This window comes from Bufo bufo, chromosome 1, assembly GCF_905171765.1.
Source record: "Bufo bufo chromosome 1, aBufBuf1.1, whole genome shotgun sequence".
NCBI classification, from domain to species: domain Eukaryota; kingdom Metazoa; phylum Chordata; class Amphibia; order Anura; family Bufonidae; genus Bufo; species Bufo bufo.
The window spans coordinates 11,214,417-11,237,092 of record NC_053389.1 but is presented as its reverse complement, the minus strand read 5'-3'; the positions used below and the strand labels follow the sequence as shown (position 1 = coordinate 11,237,092).

The following is a 22,676-nucleotide window of genomic DNA, read 5'->3' as shown; positions in this document are numbered from 1 at the left end:
GACCCTCTTGACGCACCATGGATCTCTAATATGAACTTCTAAATGTCTCACGTAGCATTTCATTTCTCTTGATGCTGTATTCTACCTAATACTGTACTGTATATGTCTTCTTTATACCATCACGATTCATGTATCTGATTGAACAGGCCCCCTGGGCAGGATGCAGCGGTATGTAGAACATGGATTGTGAACGATGTTACCTGCTTCCACCACCTTATTGCACTTGCTCCACGTCTGATTCCTCTGTTTTCATGTATGTTACAGTACTTCTGATGAAGGCCGTATGGCCGAAAAACGTTCAGCACTAATTGTACTGGAAATCCCACCTTAATAAACCTCTGCAAATCAAGCAGCAAAGTGAAGTACAGGAGTCTCTTATTTATTCTAACATCTGAAGACGGAACCTGACGAGTGAAAATCAATAGTGAGATGAATCCTCTTATGATACAACTTTATTGATATTCACAGACTTTGCTTTTCAGTCTTGAAGGTGTTGATATTAATATGGCCTCCAAAATGGCTCTCCTCCAGAAGAAGCTGTCTCTATAGACCCAACTATACGTGGCGACCTTGTCCGTTAATATCAGATACTTTAAGGAGGTTTTACGGGAGTAGAATATTAATGGTTTGTCCTTCAGTTAGGCCATCAATATCAGATTGGTAGAGATCCAACACCCGGCATCACCACCGATCAGCTATTTGAAGAGGTTGTGAGCCCTGTGACCACTTCCTGGGCCAGTGACGTCACGTTTATCGGCCTCCTCACAGAATACCAAGCACAGCGCTGTACATTATATAGTGGCTGGGGTTGGTATTGCATCCCAGGCCTTTTCACTTGAATGGGACTAAACTGCACATAACTCATGTGACTGATGAATGTGATGTCACTGGCTTATGGAAGAGGCCACGGCACTCACCTCACCGCCGTGGCCTCTTCAAAATGCTGTTCTGTGGGGCTACCTTGAGTCAGTTCTGTTCATATGAGTGATTGACAAGCCAAAGAGGGTCCAGTGTCAGCATGTGCTGTGAAACCGGGTGTACTTACTCTGACTTGATCTTGGATCATGCACTGGAAGTCAGGAGAGATAGTGACAGAGTCCTGCCTAGCTGACACCTGAGGCAGAGTTCAGTCACTGCCTTGCCCGACTTCTGCAAGAGCTCTGTTTGGCAAAATCAGCTCAATGGCAAGCTCTGTCCCAACCACCAATGATGCTGAAGCAAGTGTTCCAGGGAAGTAGGAGTCAACTGCGCATGCACAAGATATCGGGAGCAGTTCTGTTTCTCTTTTCTACTTTCCATTCATTAAACTTGATCTTCTGAGGCTTTTATAAGAACCCTTTGTGCATCCTGAGCAGATTCTAACAAGAATCCTTTCAGCATCTTATAAGTCATCGCATACGAGAGGCCTCCTGCTGCCAAGGAGCCGAACATGGGAATGCTGCTTTTCAGATGTTCAGCCAGCATGACCGCCCCCATGGTTCCCTTCGAAATCATTTTAATGACAATCTCTTTATTTAATTCTCCGATCACTTGCGGGGACTTGATCACCGATTTCAAATTGCTCATGCTTTTACCCGAGAGTTGGCATAATTTGTTGAGGGAGCCTTCATCCAAGCCGAATACGGTTTGATATTCTCTCATAGTCTTCACCAGAATGGTGAGATCACATGCGATACCCAGACCCGGAATAGGCAGCGCAGCGGCGGCACAGGACAGGGTCGCCTTTTTCCATATCTGCTGCCTCAAAGCCTCCATCTTCTTTTCTAGCGCAGATAGAGAAATATTAGGCAAGGACATCAGGAAGACATATCTCTTCTGTTTCGGAAGTTCCCTCTCCATAACTTCTTGCAGTGGATCATAGTCATATTTGCCTTTCTCCAAGCAGTCAAGAAGAAAAACCGCAGGGTTGTTAATATTTTCTTTTCGAAAACATTTAAGGCAGTCTTCCCTGATCTCTTCCAGTATAGTCTCCTCATGGAACGTCTTGCCCTTTTTCTTTTTAGAAGAATACATTTCTTGCCCAATTTTTGATCTTACAAAATAGAATTTTTTCTTCATGGCCTGCACGGCCTGGGCAAGATGGATGTTACATTCCCTGAAGCGTTCAGATGCAATAATGATGAAAAAGTCATAGTTAGCAAAATGGACCTTATGGAGATAATCTTCTGCCTTAAAATTCGGTGTTCCTATCCCTGGAAGGTCCCAGTACTTGACATTTCTATATTTTGGATGGGGGTAAGCCTCTGGCTTCATTGTGGTCTCCACCACTCCTGTTTTTGCACCATCTTCATCACTCAAGTCAAGGAAAGTATTGATAAAAGTGGATTTCCCAGTCCCCGACTCTCCCGTTACTGCAATGTTCAAAGTGGCGTTTTCCAAACTCTCTAAATAACTCTTTATTCTTTCAATAGCACCGCTGAGATCTCCATCTTGTATGTAAGACTTTATCTCTTGCACTTCAGCTCCAGAAAATTCTTCCTGTGGATCCATCTTGTCTGTTTTAGCTCTGGTGAGATAAATAAGCAAAAATGTTCTTGTAAAAGGGGCTGGTCAAGCAGAGATGTAGAAAAGGGGTTCTGCAGTATTAGGCTACATCTTAGTTCCCCTTTGCGGTTTTGAGATCCGGCAGAGGATCTCAAAACCGGATGAAAACGCTTCAGTTTTGTCCCCATGAAAGTTCTAAATATATAGTTAGGCCCTCAAATTAAAAGGGGTTAAATCAATTCAAAATTGCACAGAAATGAAATTACTTCCTTATTGGTTGTCGTCCGTCTGCTGAGTCCTTCACCAGTTCTGAGAGTGAAGAAGGTACAGTTAAAGGGAACCGGTCATGTGGATATTTGATTATAATCTAACTAATTATATACAATCATTAACTACTAAAAAGTACCTTAGATGTATTCACTTACTGGTGTGACAGATGGTTACCTCATACTATACACACAAAGATGCCGCATGCTAATGAGCTGATTTGAGTCCAGCGTGATGTCATGGAGTCCAGCGTTTATTTAATTAACAGCTATAGCCACTCCCCTGCCCACCTGCTGCTGATTCATATGGAAAATAACTGTCAATCAGCAGCAGGTGGGCGGGGAGAGTCAGGAGCTCATGAATATTCAGGACTCATAATTATCAACTGGAGCTTTTCAATACAAGATGTTGGCAGATTGACTAGGTCAATTAAAGAAAGTGACCCAGCATTGTGCTAAGAGAATCAGTCACTTATTTATGTTGCCCTTAGTTAGGACACCATAAAACTGGTGACAGGTTCCCTTTAAATGGTGTGGCTCTGTTCACATGAATGGAGCTGTGTTGTGTCCAAACATTTTTTAAATTTTCATTTTGGGTAGTGGGGCCATGGGACCCCAATCTGATCACCAGTACAGAGTTTGATTTCCTGTGTAGACAGAAGGGCAGTCTCCCCTGTGTGATCTATAGAATGACATCAGCACTTATATTCCCTTAGACCTTCTCACATACTGTAGTTCCTTCTTTCATGTTCCTCTCTATGGCCAGTGCTGCTGAACATATGATTTCTGTGATTCCATACAGCAAATAGATACAGAGTTGTAAAGCACTACCTGTCTGTACTATGTGTGTTCTGTGTGCAGAATCTCCTGTATATGTAGTGTCCCACTAGGTAGGGGTGGGCACTACACAAGGGTCAACTGGGTCACATGTTACTCCTACTCCTAAGGGACAGTGGCATTATGTTTATCCATGCATTCTAATGTATTGTCTATGTGCTTTTACATGTATTGTTTCCCCTGTTACATGCATAGCAGGCCTATTGGGGTGTAGTTAGGCATCCTAGACACTAGAGGGAGCTAGGGAGCCCCTAGTATAAATGTTCAGGCCCAGACAGGCAGGAGTCAGGTCATAGTCAGGAGTCTGTGAGGACAGAAGTGAGAAGGCACCAGCCAGAGACAAGCTGAGGGCCTCCTCCTGACATGCAGCTAGATAGTCCAGGCTTCTAGTTGCCACCAGGAGGCTAGTGGAGAAGTACAGCCTGCCTGGAGACCCTGAATCCAGCTAACACAGAAGAAGTAACCCCAGTAGAAGCAGGGATGGTCCTCCTGGGAGAAACCTGCAGTTACCCTCCAGCCAAGCAGTGCCAGTACAACCAGCTCAGATAAGTAAGCTGATGGGCAGAGGTACTATAAAGTGAGAGCAAGGGTCAATATGGGAGGAAGATTAAGTACCAAGGATTAAAGCCAGCATTTAGGCATCCGGGCCTTGAGATACAGCCAGCCAGAATAGCTGTGGAGATAGTGCATCCTGGTCTGTGAAGCATTAATTGTTTACCCTCCAAGTATCTTGCAAGATTATTACCTGCCATTGTTGAGCAATAAGCCTGCTTGTGAAATATATGACAAAAGGGACTGCATTATCATCTTGTATGTACAAAGTTGGACTGTTGAAAGTAAAGCAACGTTTGGTTCACCATACTATCTGTGTACCTCACTTATTGCTACTGGAAACCGGTGTGCCACCGTTACAGGCACTGGCGTCACGATCCTTAAAGGGACCTTGCCTCAGGCACTCAAAACACCTGCAACATCCAGGGCACCTCGTCCACCATCAGGCCTGGTTCCTACATACAGAGTGTGCCCCAGAGGAACTTGTGTCTACTTCTCCTTCACTGCCGCATGCCTTCCCAGGGTTCTCCTCCAAACAGTGAGTGACCCTCGATTGCCCATAACCGTGACCTCACTTCGCAATACCCTACAGGTCTGGCGTGCTGCATAAATTCTATGAGATACAACTCACACTGTCATACAACTCATAATTCCTGTCTATACAATCTGTATGTGCTGTGTACAGAATCGACAATGTATCATATAAGATGTAGCTTCACACTGCGCTCACCTGCTTCACAATGCCACTATCTATGTGTGCAGAATCTCCAGTGTATTTCAATGAGATGTAGCCTCACAGTCTTGTCCCCTGACTCGCACTGCCTGTCTATACTATGTGTGTGCAGTGTGCAGAATCTCCTCAATAATCTGTGAGATACAAATTCACACTGCTCTCTTCAACTTATACTTCCTGTCTATACAATCTGTATGTGCTGTGTGCAAAATCCCCAATGTATCATATAAGATGTAGCTTCACACTGCTGTCACCTGCCTTACACTGATAGTATCTGTGAGTGCTGTGTGCAGAATCTCCAGTGTATTTCTATGAGATGTAGCCTCACAGTGTTCTCCTGTGACTCGCACTGCCTGTCTATACTATATATCTGTGGATATGTGCTGTGGGCAGAATTCCCAGTGTATTTCTATGAGATACTGCCTCACAGTGTTTGTAAGACCTGATAGAGAGAAATATATCACGAGCAGGAAGAAGGGGAGACTGAAACTGTAGTGGACAAATGAATGACATGGTACTTGGGTGTGAACTGTGTACTAAGGTTTATAAGACACCAATTAGATAAGCCAGTGAAATAGTGAGTGTGATAGAGAGACTGTAATGTGTAGGAACCAAAGCTCGGTGTAATGGACAGTGTATAGTGAGGATTGTCTACCCAGACAAGTCCTGAAGAGAACAACCCAGACAGTATGTGTGGGCCACACATGGGAGAACTGAGAACTTAAAGTGCCCCTGGAAAAAAAACTAAAAGTAGCCCCATGTTGTAGGTGGGTCTAATCTGAGAGAAGACAGAGCAACACAAGAGGCCGGGACAACAGAAGTAGAGAGAGCCAACAATACTAGAGTGCAGAACAAAATACCGCCCCAGCAGAACCAAAAAGAAGTTCAAATTATTTGGCATTACTGTTCCAGTTACTAGGACTTTATCTGGTGGTGTTAGTTTTTGGTCAGTGTACACATTTGTATCTAGCTATTATAGTGGTCAGTAGGTCATTCTATGAATGCTAGCAGTCTATTGGTTGTAAGGACCCATGGAGGTGATGGGCAACCATTAATAAGTGTCCGGTGCAACCCTGCAAAAAAACTCCAAGGCTGAGTAGTTTGTTGCAGGGGTTAGCCACCTAGAGACCCACAATGGCACAGAAGGTTGGGGCGACCAGCAGCCATATTATGCACAACCTGACCCTCGCAGTTCTAGTGGTGTTGTGCATGGCCCTCCTGGTCCCCGTAAAAGACCACTAAATCCAAATCTAAAGAACAAGTACAGTACAAGATCCCAACAGTTTGTGAGTGTAACCACCAAGCCTACTGTACCACTTCAAGTGGCAGTAACCATCAGACGGGCTGTACCTCTGTGTAATGAATTTGTTTTGCAGCATCTGTCACATTCTGGTGGGGTTCCAACCCTTAAATGGGGCCACTTTTCTTTAAGGGCCCCATCACAGCTTCTTGAGGTCTGTAACCTTTTGAGTTGCACTCTGACTTCATTGACCTGTTACTCCTCATTGATGACATGACCCATCTGTGCAGAGATGACAGCAGAGTCTATGTTGTCATTTAAGTGTGAGCTTTCAATCCTATTCTATCATATCATCACCTGTCTGTCCATCGCTCCCCCTACAAAGCCATCCTTTTACCCCTGGTGCGATGAGGAGACAACCCTGTAAAAGCGTATTAGACATTTATACTGAGCTGAGACTGAAACTAAGCTCATAATAGTATCCATCAATTGCAGATAGACTGCATGCTGATGGTCTCCAGAGAGCAACAGATTGTTTGCAAATTGCATAAAAACTGCAAAAAAGGTGTAATAATTAAGGATGACTGTGGATCAAAAAGTTCAGCATTTTACTTTAAAGGGGTTCTCCGGGAATTAAGCAAATGAGAAAACTTTAAAATTGCCTTATTATAAATATATTCCCAAATACCTTTTATTAGTTATAATGATTTGTTTTGTCTGGGGAACAATCATGAGGAGAAATAAAATGGCTGCCATCCTATTAGCACACACAAAACCTGTCCTAATCACACAGCAGGATGAGTTACTTCACAACACTGAACTAAACAGCTGCCCAGCCTCCTCTCCTACTTGTCAGGTATTATGATCCTGAATACAGATGATAAGATCTTCAGCTGAATCTCTGTAGGAATGGAGTTCATGAGGAGACATGAAGTACAGAGAGGAGGATGAGGAAGCTCTTTAGCTCAGTGCTGTGAAGTAACTCGTCCTGCTGTGTGATTAGGACAGGTTTTGTGTGTACTAATAGGGTGGCGGCCATTTTATTTCCCCTGATGATTGCTCCCTAGATAAAACGAGCCTCTATAACTAATGAAAGGTATTTGGGAATAGATTTAAAATAAAGTAATATTTAAGTATTTTCCTTTTCTTAATTCCCGGAGAACCCCTTTAAGGAGAGGAGAAGCTTCAGTCTAAAGTACATTCACGTCTCATTCACGTCTGCTTACCTCCGACTGCTGCTGTTTGCCCACAGATTTCTTATAAATGATTTCACTGCTGTCAGATCTCAGTTTCTATTCTCGATTTCCAGTAAATGAACTCCGGACGAGTTGTGACTGGTCAAACTGGTCAGATAGCATTGTACACTGGACTGGATTGAGCTGCTGAGCAAAACATGTTGTAGACAAGCTGGCAGGTTATTATCCAACTCAGAACAGAGTAGAACCTCCAATTCAATCTCTTTCCTCTTTCGTTTTCACAGTGTTCCTGCCAGTCGGTATGTCACTGGCCACCATCAACCACCTTTTGCCTAATACATTACTGGGAGGTTTGGACACCAGAACCAAGACATGAAACTAAAAACATGTTTAAAACAGCAACACGGGGCTCACATTTAGGGCTCAGCCAAGACAGCGTATGTTCCTCAAGGAAGCAGGAGAGACTACAGCTTGTTGAGTTGGGTCTTCTATTCTAAATTGCGTTATGATTAGCAAACGTAGTGGGTAGGTGACCTTGATGGAGTCTTTCCTGCCGGTATTGCATATGACATATATGGTCCCCTCCAAGCTCCATCATATTTGTCCTGAGGCTTCACATATGGTGGATCTGCCCTCAACAGAACTAGGATTCCATCAGATCACTGTTATGTGGAGTTTTCATAGAGGATCTCCTCTTCTCATCGGCGCCAAACCACAAAGTTGCTTCACATAAGTTTCTGCACCAGGGGCTTAGCTAAAGGCTCATGGGCCCAGGTGCTAGCGTTCAGCTTGGGCCCCCCCTTCCCTCAGCGCTTTGTGGCCAGGGGCAAGGGACAACCTAGCCTTTCTGCTGCCTGAGGCAAAAATTTAAATGTCCCCTCCCCCCATGCCCAATTCTGAACCTAACCCCTTCCCTTCAGTCCTATTGTAAAAGGGGTTGTCCTCTTTTTACTACTGATGACCTATCCTCAGGATAGGTCATCAATATCAGATTGGCGGGGATCCGACACCCAGCACCCCCGCCGAAGAGTTGAAGAGAGGGCAGCGCTCACATGGTGACTTCTTTCAGCTGTGTCTCATCTCTGCAGAGTATAACAAAGACATCTTAGTTTCCTTCTTTTCCATCCTCCTCCTCACCTTCTCAACACCCCATCCTGCCACCCCCTATACTGTCTCCGCTGTGCCCCCAATAAAGGGGCGGACACAGACAGCAGAGGGCCCCTGTGCAATGAATGTGCCTGCCCCCCTCCCTCCACAAACCACAGACATAAACATATACAATACGCGCATAATCCTGGAAGACCAAGGAGCATATAAGGCTGCACAGCGCTTTTGGCCAACAATGTGTCCTGCAACCAAGGGCCCCAGCAGCACAATGCTGCAATGCATGGAGTTAAAATGAACGGGGTCGCATTGTGACCTTCAAGTTTCTTACAATCACAATCAGAAAGTCGCAAGAAATTCAGCAGGTTGGATTTTGTGTGGCTGTCGGGTCACGGCCCCATTTACTTTACTAGTTGCGGTGTAGAGCAGCGTTGCTTCAGGCTTCGGCCGCGCAGTGTGTGTTGCAGCCGCAGCCACCTTGTGGTGCCGGCCTAAGGGACCATTTAGACGGCCATATGTGTTTTCAGTTCGCAACTGCCCGCGTGCATCCTATGTTAGAAAATGCTGAGACAAGAATAGGACATGTTCTATCTTTTTTGCAGGGCCGAGGAACAGAAGTACGGATGCGGGCAACACGCGGTGTGCTGTCTGCATCACTTGTAGCCCCATTGAAATGAATGGGTCTTTTTCACACATCCTCACAGGCACTCTCACATACACACACTGTCATACATGAGGGCACTCTCACATACACAGACTGTCATACATGCACTCTCATATACACAGACTGTCATACATGCCGGTACTCTCACATACACAGACTGTCATACATGCACTCTCACATACACAGACTGTCATACATGCACTCTCATATACACAGACTGTCATACATGCCGGTACTCTCACATACACACACTGTCATACATGTATGTACTCTCGCATACACAGACTGTCATACATGCAGGCACTCTCACATACACACAGTCATACATGCAGGCACTCTCACATACACACACTGTCATACATGCAGGCACTCTCACATACACACACTGTCATACATGCACTCTCACATACACAGACTGTCATACATGCAGGCACTCTCACATACACACACTGTCATACATGCAGGCACTCTCACATACACACACTGTCATACATGCACTCTCACATACACAGACTGTCATACATGCAGGCACTCTCACATACACACACTGTCATACATGCAGGCACTCTCACATACACACACTGTCATACATGCAGGCACTCTCACATACACACAGTCATACATGCAGGCACTCTCACATACACACACTGTCATACATGCAGGCACTCTCACATACACAGACTGTCATACATGCACTCTCACATACACAGACTGTCATACATGCAGGCACTCTCACATACACACACTGTCATACATGCATGCACTCTCATATACACAGACTGTCATACATGCCGGTACTCTCACATACACACACTGTCATACATGCAGGCACTCTCACATACACACACTGTCACACATGCAGGCACTCTCACATACACAGACTGTCATACATGCACTCTCACATACACACACTGTCATACATGCAGGCACTCTCACATACACACACTGTCATACATGCAGGCACTCTCACATACACACACTGTCATACATGCACTCTCACATACACAGACTGTCATACATGCACTCTCACATACACAGACTGTCATACATGCAGGCACTCTCACATACACACACTGTCATACATGCATGCACTCTCATATACACAGACTGTCATACATGCCGGTACTCTCACATACACACACTGTCATACATGCAGGCACTCTCACATACACACACTGTCACACATGCAGGCACTCTCACATACACAGACTGTCATACATGCACTCTCACATACACACACTGTCATACATGCAGGCACTCTCACACAGACTGTCATACATGCACTCTCACATGCACAGACTGTCATACATGCACTCTCACATACACAGACTGTCATACATGCAGGCACTCTCACATACACAGACTGTCATACATGCAGGCACTCTCACATACAAAGACTGTCATACATGCAGGCACTCTCACATACACACACTGTCATACATGCATGCACTCTCATATACACAGACTGTCATACATGCCGTTACTCTCACATACACACACTGTCATACATGCCGGTACTCTCACATACACACACTTTTATACATGCATGCACTCTCACATGCACACACTGTCACATATGCAGGCACTCTCACATATACACACTGTCATACATGTATGTACTCTCACATATACACACTGTCATACATGCAGGCACTCTCACATACACACACTGTCACACATGCAGGCACTCTCACATATATACACTGTCATACATGTATGTACTCTCACATACACAGACTGTCATACATGCACTCTCACATACACAGACTGTCATACATGCAGGCACTCTCACATACACACACTGTCACACATGCAGGCACTCTCACATATATACACTGTCATACATGTATGTACTCTCACATACACAGACTGTCATACATGCACTCTCACATACACAGACTGTCATACATGCCGGTACTCTCACATACACACACTGTCATACATGTATGTACTCTCGCATACACAGACTGTCATACATGCAGGCACTCTCACATACACACAGTCATACATGCAGGCACTCTCACATACACACACTGTCATACATGCAGGCACTCTCACATACACACAGTCATACATGCAGGCACTCTCACATACACACACTGTCATACATGCAGGCACTCTCACATACACACACTGTCATACATGCACTCTCACATACACAGACTGTCATACATGCAGGCACTCTCACATACACACAGTCATACATGCAGGCACTCTCACATACACACACTGTCATACATGCAGGCACTCTCACATACACACAGTCATACATGCAGGCACTCTCACATACACACACTGTCATACATGCAGGCACTCTCACATACACACACTGTCATACATGCACTCTCACATACACAGACTGTCATACATGCACTCTCACATACACAGACTGTCATACATGCAGGCACTCTCACATACACACACTGTCATACATGCATGCACTCTCATATACACAGACTGTCATACATGCCGGTACTCTCACATACACACACTGTCATACATGCAGGCACTCTCACATACACACACTGTCACACATGCAGGCACTCTCACATACACAGACTGTCATACATGCACTCTCACATACACACACTGTCATACATGCAGGCACTCTCACACAGACTGTCATACATGCACTCTCACATGCACAGACTGTCATACATGCACTCTCACATACACAGACTGTCATACATGCAGGCACTCTCACATACACAGACTGTCATACATGCAGGCACTCTCACATACAAAGACTGTCATACATGCAGGCACTCTCACATACACACACTGTCATACATGCATGCACTCTCATATACACAGACTGTCATACATGCCGTTACTCTCACATACACACACTATCATACATGCCGGTACTCTCACATACACACACTTTCATACATGCATGCACTCTCACATACACAGACTGTCATACATGCAGGCACTCTCACACACACACACTGTCATACATGCATGCACTCTCATATACACAGACTGTCATACATGCCGGTACTCTCACATACACACACTGTCATACATGCCGATACTCTCACATACACACACTGTCATACATACAGGCACTCTCACATACACACACTGTCATACATGCATGCACTCTCATATACACAGACTGTCATACATGCCGTTACTCTCACATACACACACTGTCATACATGCCGGTACTCTCACATACACACACTGTCACACATGCATGCACTCTCACATGCACACACTGTCATACATGTATGTACTCTCACATATACACACTGTCATACATGTATGTACTCTCACATATACACACTGTCATACATGCAGGCACTCTCACATACACACACTGTCACACATGCAGGCACTCTCACATATATACACTGTCATACATGTATGTACTCTCACATATACACACTGTCATACATGCAGGCACTCTCACATACACACACTGTCACACATGCAGGCACTCTCACATATATACACTGTCATACATGTATGTACTCTCACATACACAGACTGTCATACATGCACTCTCACATACACACACTGTCATACATGCAGGCACTCTCACATACACACACTGTCATACATGCAGGCACTCTCACATACACAGACTGTCATACATGCAGGCACTCTCACATACACACACTGTCATACATGCAGGCACTTTCACATACACAGACTGTCATACATGCAGGCACTCTCACATACACACACTGTCATAGATGCACTCTCACATACACAGACTGTCATACATGCAGGCACTCTCACATATACACACTGTCATACATGTATGTACTCTCACATATACACACTGTCATACATGCAGGCACTCTCACATACACACACGGTCATACATGCAGGCACTCTCACATACACACACTGTCACACATGCAGGCACTCTCACATACACACACTGTCATACATGCAGGCACTCTCACATACACACACTGTCACACATGCAGGCACTCTCACATACACACACTGTCATACATGCAGGCACTCTCACATACACACACTGTCATACATGCAGGCACTCTCACATACACAGACTGTCATACATGCAGGCACTCTCACATACACAGACTGTCATACATGCAGGCACTCTCATATATACAGACTGTCATACATGCCGGTACTCTCACATGCACACACTGTCACACTTGCAGGCACTCTCACATATACACACTGTCATACATGTATGTACTCTCACATACACACACTGTCATACATGCAGGCACTCTCACATACACAGACTGTCATACATGCAGGCACTCTCATATATACAGACTGTCATACATGCCGGTACTCTCACATGCACACACTGTCATACATGCAGGCACTCTCACATACACACACTGTCATACATGTATGTACTCTCACATACACACACTGTCATACATGCAGGCACTCTCACATACACAGACTGTCATACATGCAGGCACTCTCATATATACAGACTGTCATACATGCCGGTACTCTCACATGCACACACTGTCACACATGCAGGCACTCTCACATATACACACTGTCATACATGTATGTACTCTCACATACACACACTGTCATACATGCAGGCACTCTCACATACACAGACTGTCATACATGCAGGCACTCTCATATATACAGACTGTCATACATGCCGGTACTCTCACATGCACACACTGTCATACATGCAGGCACTCTCACATGCACACACTGTCATACATGCAGGCACTCTCACATACACAGACTGTCATACATGCACTCTCACATACACAGACTGTCATACATGCAGGCACTCTCACATACACAGACTGTCATACATGCACTCTCACATACACACACTTTCATACATGTATGCACTCTTACATACACAGACTGTCATGTAAGTCCCCTAATCAGAACCCCAGTCCCCCAATCAGACCTCCATCAGACCTCCAGACCCCAATCAGACTGCCATTAGATCTCCAGACCCCCATTACACCACCAGACCCCCAATCAGACCTCATTGGACTTCCAGATCTCCAATCAGACCCCCATTAGTCTTCCAGACCCCCAATCAGACCTCCAGACCCTCAATCAGGCCCACATTAGACCTTGAGACCCCCAATCAGAATTCCAGATACCCAATCAGACCTCCAGACCCCCAATCAGACCTCCAGACCCCCATTAGACCTTTCAGATCCCCCATATCAGACCTCACATTAGACCTCCAGACCCCCAATCAGACCTTCATCAGACCTCCAGACCCCCAATCAGACTGCCATTAGACCTCCAGACCCCCATTAGACCTCTCAGATCCCCCATATCAGACCTCAGATCAAACTTTAAAATAAATAAACTTACCTCTCCTGCTCCGCTGCTATTCTCCTGGTCTGGTCGTCTCCTCGTTCTCCTCTCAGGGCCCGCGCTGCACAGTGACCTGGCTGCAGAGTCAGGTCACAGTGCGCTCTGTACGTCCTCAGGCTGCAGGCAGCCAGGACACAGCAGCGTGGACCCCGGGAAGAGAGAACAGGAAGAGGGGTAAGTACAGCGCTTCACTCCACAGGCTCCTTCATACTAGTGCATACTGCATTGCAGCTTATAAAGGGAAATATACAGCCGCACTGGGGGCATGGGGGGCAACTGCGACCCCTATAGCTATGCCAGTGTTCTGCAGTATATTCTTATGGCTGCTAGGATACAGATACAGGCTGCCACCAGGTAGAGATCCCCGACTCTTTCTACATCCGAGATGATTCTGAAAGTTAATAGATTTCTTCTCTACAAGAAGGTTGATGCCACCCTAGCTGATACCAGCTTATGGTTTGATAAAGTTTGGGCACATACACAGCCCCCAGTCTGGCCTATTATTTAATTTCTGTCTCCTTTACCCGATGAGTCTTCTTCATACTGTAGCTCCTTTTTGCCCATGGGGTGTCGGACCCCAACCAATCAGATACTGATGACCTATCTGGAGGATAGATCATCAATTCAGATATTACGTAGAAACCTTTTACATCACCAAGATGAAATGTATTGCACAGAAGATGTTGCACGGATTCCCCGTTCACAATATTAGGATCAGCAATAAAAAACACAACAAAAATAGGAAACATCCAAATATTATTTTTATTTTTTTACAAAGATTGGTGAAATTATGAAAATTACAGTTTTCCAACTCATATAATAACATTTCAAGAAAGCAGGGTCCTAGAAAAAAAACTTATAATGGAAACCATCTTTGCCCTTCAAGGGATGTACAAAGTCAGGTTCACCATCGTTTCATATAAATTGTCATTATTTGTTGACTTGTTATCTGGTGACATCGTGTCATATACTCCATTTTCCTACTTGGAAACAGTCAACACATTGCTGACAGTCACAGCCCTGACAACTCCTCAGTCTTCTGGTCCATTTGAATTCTGCCACAGGCCTACCCCTAATATTGTCCTCCGCAGGCCTTCCCTAATACCTTTGCTGTCCCAGCTATCCTTACTAAATATCTATCTGTGGCTGCCTCAATTGGTCCCCCATGATGGTAATTTCACAGGCCTACCTCCAGCGTTGATCTTGTCACAGGCCTCACCTGACGTTTCTACCACTGACCTCCCTCTAAAGCTTTTCTCACTAAATATGATTTTAGGGTTTGATCTCTCCATCCATTCCCAAGTTATAAAGCTTTTTCTTAATAAGCAAATTAGACCTTTGGTGCACAGAGGGCGTCACCTCTGCTCTTGCTATTCACAAGCTCCGCCCATTTCCATGGACAGCCCCTCCCCGGCTGCTTTGCCGCTGCCTTTCCCTGTCAATCAAAACAGTAAAGGAAGGGCTGGCCACAGAAAAGGGCAGAGTTTGGGTGCAACAAGAGCAATGGTGATGCCATCATTGCAACTAAGGTCTAATTTATTAAGAAAAAGTTTCATAACTCTGGAACCGAGCCTCAGATCAACAGAAGAAAAGCGTTTTGACCAGGTGAACCGTGTGTCTATGCAAATAGTTTCATAGGGAGGTCGCTGGTGACAGATTCCCTTTAAGTCATATATTTCTATAGGAAAAAAAGGAAGAGATAAAAAAAAAAAAAAAAAAGAACAACAAACATATAAAAAAAATTGCCTCACAAATGTAGATCATTGAATCAGTTCTTAAAGGGGTTGTCTCAGGGGAGAAATTCTTTAGAAAGGGCTCAAACTGTGATATAAAAAAAAAAAAATTCATCACTGATCTCCTGCTGCTCCTGCTTCCTGGGTTCCATCTGGTCTCAGCTTCCTGGTCCTGTCTTCACACACAGGCCTGAAGATACCTGCTCAGCCAATCACTGGGGACAGCATTGATCTCCCTCCGCGATTGGCCTAACAACCATCTCCAGGCATCTCCTGATGGACCAGGAAGCATCAGAATGGGAGAAGCAGTGGCAGTATCTTTTATTTTTAGTCCCACTTTGTGCTCTAGTGTAAACCCAGGACACCCTCTTAGTAACTGTTCTCAAACATTTTGTTGTATCCCATATGTGGGAGTTGTTCTGATATCTTAATCTATGGCATAAAGGTTATTCTAATGCATTCATAAGAACTTGCACTGCATCTTCAGTATTCTCTTCTTGGCACAGTTGTGGCTTTAAACCGCCACCGCATGTTCTTTAGCGCTCCCTCCCATTGAAAACAATGGGACGAAGGAAGCACAAGGCCGCCAGCCGAATTCTGCCACAAGGCCGCCAGCAAAAAAGGCAGTGCGAAGGGCAACTTAAAGAGGACCTTTCACCTGTATAAACTATGTGAACCGAGTATGCTGCCATATAGAGCGGCGCCCGGGCATCTCACTGCACTTACTATTATCCCTGGGCGCCGCTCTGTTCTCCCGTCATAGGCTCCGGTACCTTTGCTTTTTAAGTTATAGTAGGCGGGTCTTCCCTTGTCCTGTGGGCGTCTCCTTCTCCTAGGCTGCAGCGCTGGCCAATCGCAGCGCACAGCTCATAGCCTGGGAGAAAAAAACCTCCCAGGCTGTGAGCTGTGCGCTGCGATTGGCCAGCGCTGCAGCCTAGGAGAAGGAGACGCCCACAGGACAAGGGAAGACCCGCCTACTATAACTTAAGGAGCAAAGGTACCGGAGCCTATAACGGGAGAACGGAGCGGCGCCCGGGGATAATAGTAAGTGCAGTGAGATCCCCGGGCGCCGCTCTATATGGCAGCATACTCGGTTCACATAGTTTATACACGTGAAAGGTCCTCTTTAAACGGGTGACTCTAATGCCTTCCTAAGAACCCGATCCGCATCTTCAGCCATGTCTTTAAGGAAACCACAGAGCATCCAGTAAGTGGTACCAAACGAGATGCCCCCTGCTGCGATGATACCAAACACTGGGATGTTGCTAACAACATACTCAAATATCATGAGACCCCCCATGATCCCTTTGGTTAGTAAAGTGGTGACAAGCTCTTTATTTATCTCCCGTACTACTAAAGGGGACTTGATCACTGATCTCAACTCGTTCGTGTCTTTATCAAACTTGTTGGCCAACTTTTTTAGAGAGCAGTCATCTAAGCCAAAAGCTTTCTGGTAGTTTATCATGGCTTTCACCAGGATTCCTACATCACAAGCTACAGACAGGCCTGGGATCGGGACTGTAGCAACTGCACACGAAAGAGTAGCCAACTTCCAGATGTCCTTCTTCAGAGCCTCACGCTTCTTCTCAAGAATCGGCAGAGAAATGTTAGGTAGAGAGATAAGGAATATGTGTCTCTTATGTTTCGGAAGCTCTTTTTCTAGAGTGTCCTGCATTTTGAGAAAATCGTACTTATTCAGCTTTAGGCATGAGAGGAGAAACACTTGTGGCTCGATGATTCCTCCAACAGTGAGACTTTGAATGCAATTATCTCTGATATCTTGAAGTATGCTCTCTTCATTGTATGTCTTCTTCCTTCGTACCTTGGAGGCATGCAAGTCGTCATCAACTTTGGATCTCACAAAGTAGAATTTCTTGTCCATAGCCTGAATCGCCTTCGCAAGGTCAATATCATTTTTCTTGAAGCGTTCTGATGATATAATGATGAAAAAATCGTATCGACTGAATTTAACAGACTGAAGATAATTGTCTGCTACAAAATTTGGAGTTCCTATTCCTGGAAGATCCCAAACAGTCACGTTAGGAAATAGTGGATTGGTGTACGGCATGGGCTCCTTGGTTGTCTCCACCACACCAGTTTTGGCAGAGCCTTCTTCTTCATCTTCCATTCCACGGATGACATTAACAAAAGTGGACTTTCCTGTTCCCGACTCTCCTGTGATGGCAATGTTTAATGGGGCATTCTCTATTTCCTTAAGGGACTCACTGAGTCTTTCAGTTGCTTCACAGAGGTTACCATCTTCTAAAGCAGACTTCATTTCTTGCAATTCTTCTTCGGTGATGATGTCATAAACAGAATCCATTTTTAACTTATCGACCTGCAGAAAAACAAGGAGAACAGAACTTCATCTTTACTTACTAAAATCAGTTTTTGGATTGATAAACGGTTAGGAGAATAGATGACCAGGCAGGGTTGGACTGGCTTGCTGGAGTATTGGATTGACGCATACTCTTCCAAGTCGTGATCGGGTAGACTTCAGTACAAATATTTCGTCCAATTAAAGTTTATTTTAAGAGGTTGTCTGGGTAAAGACATTAATGGCATTTCACTAGGATATGCCATCAGCATCTAATCGGTGATTGTCTGACTACAGGGACCTCCACCATTCACAAGAATTCAGAAGGTATGGTACATGTAGAAACTAAATCAAACATTACATAGTAATAACACTTCTGTCATTCAGCTTTGTGGTAATATCGACACATAACCATATTCTCATGAATGTTTTCGTTCTCTTAGTCTATGCAGTATTTATCTTATTAGAGTTTGGAGAGTCGTCCTAGCAGATACTACAGGGGAGGGAACGACCTGATTGTACTCTGCTTTCCCCTACAATATCAGCTGTGTGTCCCATGGACCAGACCCACAACATATCTGATGAAACAATGAAAATAAAGACATCAAGGGATCCCTCAACGGCAGATAGACTTCTTGTTGACAGTTTCCAGAGAGCAACATATCTCTTTTTTTTATTCTCAAATGAAACAAAAACTGCAAAATGGGTGATAAAGAGTAACCTCATATTACAGCTGCCGTAATGAAAGATGAACGTTGCCTCATTGTCATGTTCTTACCTCAGTCTCCATCTCTCGCTCTCTCTGCACTCAGTTGTTCTTCTCTTCAGTAATAACTTGCTGTGAGTTTTTGGATTCATTCTCAATGTCCAGGAATAGGAGGAGCTGAGCGTTTTACGGTTGTGACAGGTAGACCTGAGCAGATAACATTGTGGGCTGGAATACAGTAACAGTGACTTGCTTGATCGTTCAGTGAATAAATCTGTGTATTAACCAACCAGGCTGGAATATAGGTTCAAATCCAACCAAGCACAACATCTGCATGGAGTTTCTATGTTCTCCATGTGTTGCTTGGGTTTTCTCCCACACTCCAAAGAAATAATGATTTAAAAAATGATATTAAAAAATCAAATTTATTTTGATTCCTGCCACAGGTTTCCCCCTAATGTTGTCCCTGCCAAATGATACCTGCAAGGGGTTAAATTACAAGTGTCTGAAACCTAACCCCCAGAAAACTGTATGTAATGCATTAAATATGTGCAAGCAATATTAATTGCTGCCACTAAATGCCTCTGCAGTACTGTGGACATTTACATAGGGGTTATATAGAGCTGAATGCAGGAAGTGAGTCAGTGTGTGGCTGAGACCACGTGGAGTGCAGCTCAGTCAGGAGACTGTAGGTCTCAAGGATCTGGCTCAGGTCATGGAAGTCAGAGCGTGTCAGCAGTTAGTGCATGAGAGACTTGCTGAGAGACAGTGAGGAGCATGCAGTGTTGGAGGCAGGGAAATAGTGACTGAAGCTCGAGGAGAAGTGGAGACTGAGATACTGCCCTGTGGAGAAGGTTAGAGGGAGAAATCTGTCCTGGAGACTGGAAGCCCTCAGAGGGGTCACTCGAGAGAGACTGTGAAAGTGATTGATAGAGGCTAGATGCTGTGTATTGTGACCGAAGCATCTTATTAGCCTCAAACAAGTTCAGTATTGGCCGATTGCATTACTGCCTGGTCAAATGCCAAACTGACCTCATACTGAGAGACTTGGAGGAACCTGGGGCATGCATCTACAGGTGGTCATACCAGGGAGATTCTGTAATAATTACCAGAGTCTATAGTAACCTTCCTCCTACAAGTGAAATTAGTCTGGCTGGTACTCAGAATTACAAGTCATACAATTATAACTGGTCAAGCTGATTGTGCCGTTGCATTCAGTAGCCACTTTTGATGGACTTTGCACCCTGTGTTATCAGGGACAGCTGTCTGTTTAACCAAAAGTGCTGATATGGTTTTAATATTTATCTAAGACTGCCTACTCACCCAGTGAGAGAGCAAAGACTTAGGGTAGGGCTGACACATTCCTGAAAGGTGTGCCGTTTCTACCTTCATCTGCCTGTGTACCGACTTTTGTTTCACGAATTTGACCCTTAGTTGCTTGATCTGACCTCAGTCTGATCTCCTTTCTGACCCTTGACTTTGTACTGTTTATTGGGTCCTACAAACGCTGCCTGCCCTGACTTTGGACTAACCCTGACTATGTCTCCTGAGCCCCGTGGGTCAGTAATCGCTTGATCAGAGACTACTCTGAGAGTCCAGATCCCTTTACAAGGGTTAAAGGGTGAAGATCAAGGGAGCTACTTAGACAATGCCCTTAGAAGTATCCCCAAGTTAAATCTTTTTAAGAGACCCAGCTGATGAAGGGCAATATCTGCCATGAGGCAAGATGAATATCTAACCTCAGGTGGTGGCTGACCTGTGTTTGGGGGCATCTTGTTATAGTGGGGCAGTGGAACCATCATGGCACAGGCTTTCGTAATCTTATCATCACACTCCCTGAACCCTAGTGCACGAGGCAAAAGGCCAAACAGCCGTGGCCTGCATCATAGAATCACAGATGGTGACATGGAGCGGGAGTCAGTTGAGTGTTTTTTTAGTTATATATCTATATATATATTGCGGATTCACTCTGGTAGGCAGGGTGAGCGGACGCAGAACAAAGGCACCAAAAACACTTCTTGATCAAACTGCAGTGTTTTATTCACACAAGCAGGTTTAACATCTCAGTAACCAACTTCACCTTAGTTGAAAGTCCTGGTGTTCATTCACACCATGCTGCAGTTTCTGCATAAAGAGTCCAAGTCCAGGCGTGTGTTCACACTTTACCAACAGATCCACGCCAAAGGTTAAGTCCAGATTTTTAGTCGACCTGTTTGGGGCAAGCATTCGCCCAGGCACAGGCCTTCCCCCACTGCCGCCGTCCAGCTGGCTTTTAAGACAGTCAGGTGTCGGCAAAGCCTGGACCGGCACCTAAGATCCAGTCCGGTGCTTGGCCTCACCTGGCTGTCAATCAGTCCAGCAGCACATGCAATACCTTCCCCTCCAGACCAGACCTTTTACTGTGTCACAATATATATCTATATCAACACTACTGGGGCTATTACGGGGGGGGGGGCATTTCACATAATTGCACTACAGGAGACATTATAATACAGAGAGCACATTAGGGGTCATTATTATACAGGGTGAACTACAGGGGACTATATCTGCAAGGCGGCTTTTACACGGACCAAAGCACCTCCTCGGATTTCTCGCGTCCATGGTTCCAATGCAGACTATTCCGTCTGGTAGACATAGTTGATTATGTCACGTTGAAACCTTTCCCATTCGATACCCTGAGAACGAGGTGTAACCTACCCCTGGCATCTCATTATTCTTATCTGCAGATCCTTCATTTCTATACCTCTCTATTTGCAGGGCAGACAGTCTCCTTGCCTGCACCTTTTGAAAAGCTGTGTAAACTGACCGCATCCTCAGAGGGACTTATTTCGTCTCTTTTTCAGCTGCTCACTACCTCAACCCCGGAACAGTTTATTAAACATCCCTATATGTGCAAATGGGAGGGTTTCTTAGGGTATCCTCTCTCGCTTGATACATGGCGAGTTATATGGCGTAGAGCAGCTTCCTCCTATATTTGTGTCTGACACAAAGAAAACCAGTATAAAATCCTCGTGCACTGGTATCACACGCCTGCCGTACTGCACAGATTAAACCCCTCCGTTCCAAATGTTTGTTGGAGATGTGGGGCTTCAGCTGGAGAGCTGCCTCATCTGAGTTTCCCCCTGGTGTGCCCTTTTTGGGGTATGGTTTAGAAACTGATCGATGACGTGTTATCGTTGGAGATCCCATTGGAACCCATGTGCTATTGACTTAATGTCTTCCCGAGAACCCTCCCCAAGGGGAAAACTAGGATAGTCCAACACATACTCACAGCGGACTAAGTGTCTAATAGCCCGACACTGGAGACAGTCTGCCCACCCTCATATGAGGTACTGAGAGCGAGGATTAGAGATGTGAGGAGTATGGAATATTTGACCACCCTACTGTCGGACAAGGTTGACACTTTTTACAAGGTATGGGAAGAGTGGAATAGATTTGAGAATTAGTAATGAAATAGGGACGCCACCTAACAGGTGTAGGTCAACTGACGCCACGCATTACCTACAGTGGATTAGAGATGACCTTCTGTACTTC

At 45.0% G+C, this 22,676-nt stretch overlaps 2 protein-coding genes across 7 annotated transcripts in view; both read right to left on the bottom strand.

Annotated features, from left to right (window-relative positions):
* The window catches only part of LOC120991489 (interferon-inducible GTPase 5-like), a 166,317-nt gene that overhangs the window by 92,634 nt on the left and 51,007 nt on the right, over nt 1–22,676 (bottom strand). The gene's annotated exons all lie outside the window — the stretch shown is intronic.
* Nucleotides 435–7,473, bottom strand: LOC120991542 (interferon-inducible GTPase 5-like). The gene is made up of 2 exons (XM_040420333.1): nt 7,339–7,473; nt 435–2,506 (listed from the first exon to the last, which is right to left on the bottom strand). The coding sequence occupies exon 2, from the start codon at nt 2,488–2,490 to the stop codon at nt 1,303–1,305; it is 1,188 nt and encodes a 395-aa protein (XP_040276267.1). The 5' UTR covers nt 2,491–2,506; nt 7,339–7,473; the 3' UTR covers nt 435–1,302.

Bases quoted from the DNA above. Each gene is read 5' to 3' on its own strand.
- LOC120991542 (XM_040420333.1), bottom strand. From the start codon at position 2,490: ATGGATCCACAGGAAGAATTTTCTGGAGCTGAAGTGCAAGAGATAAAG.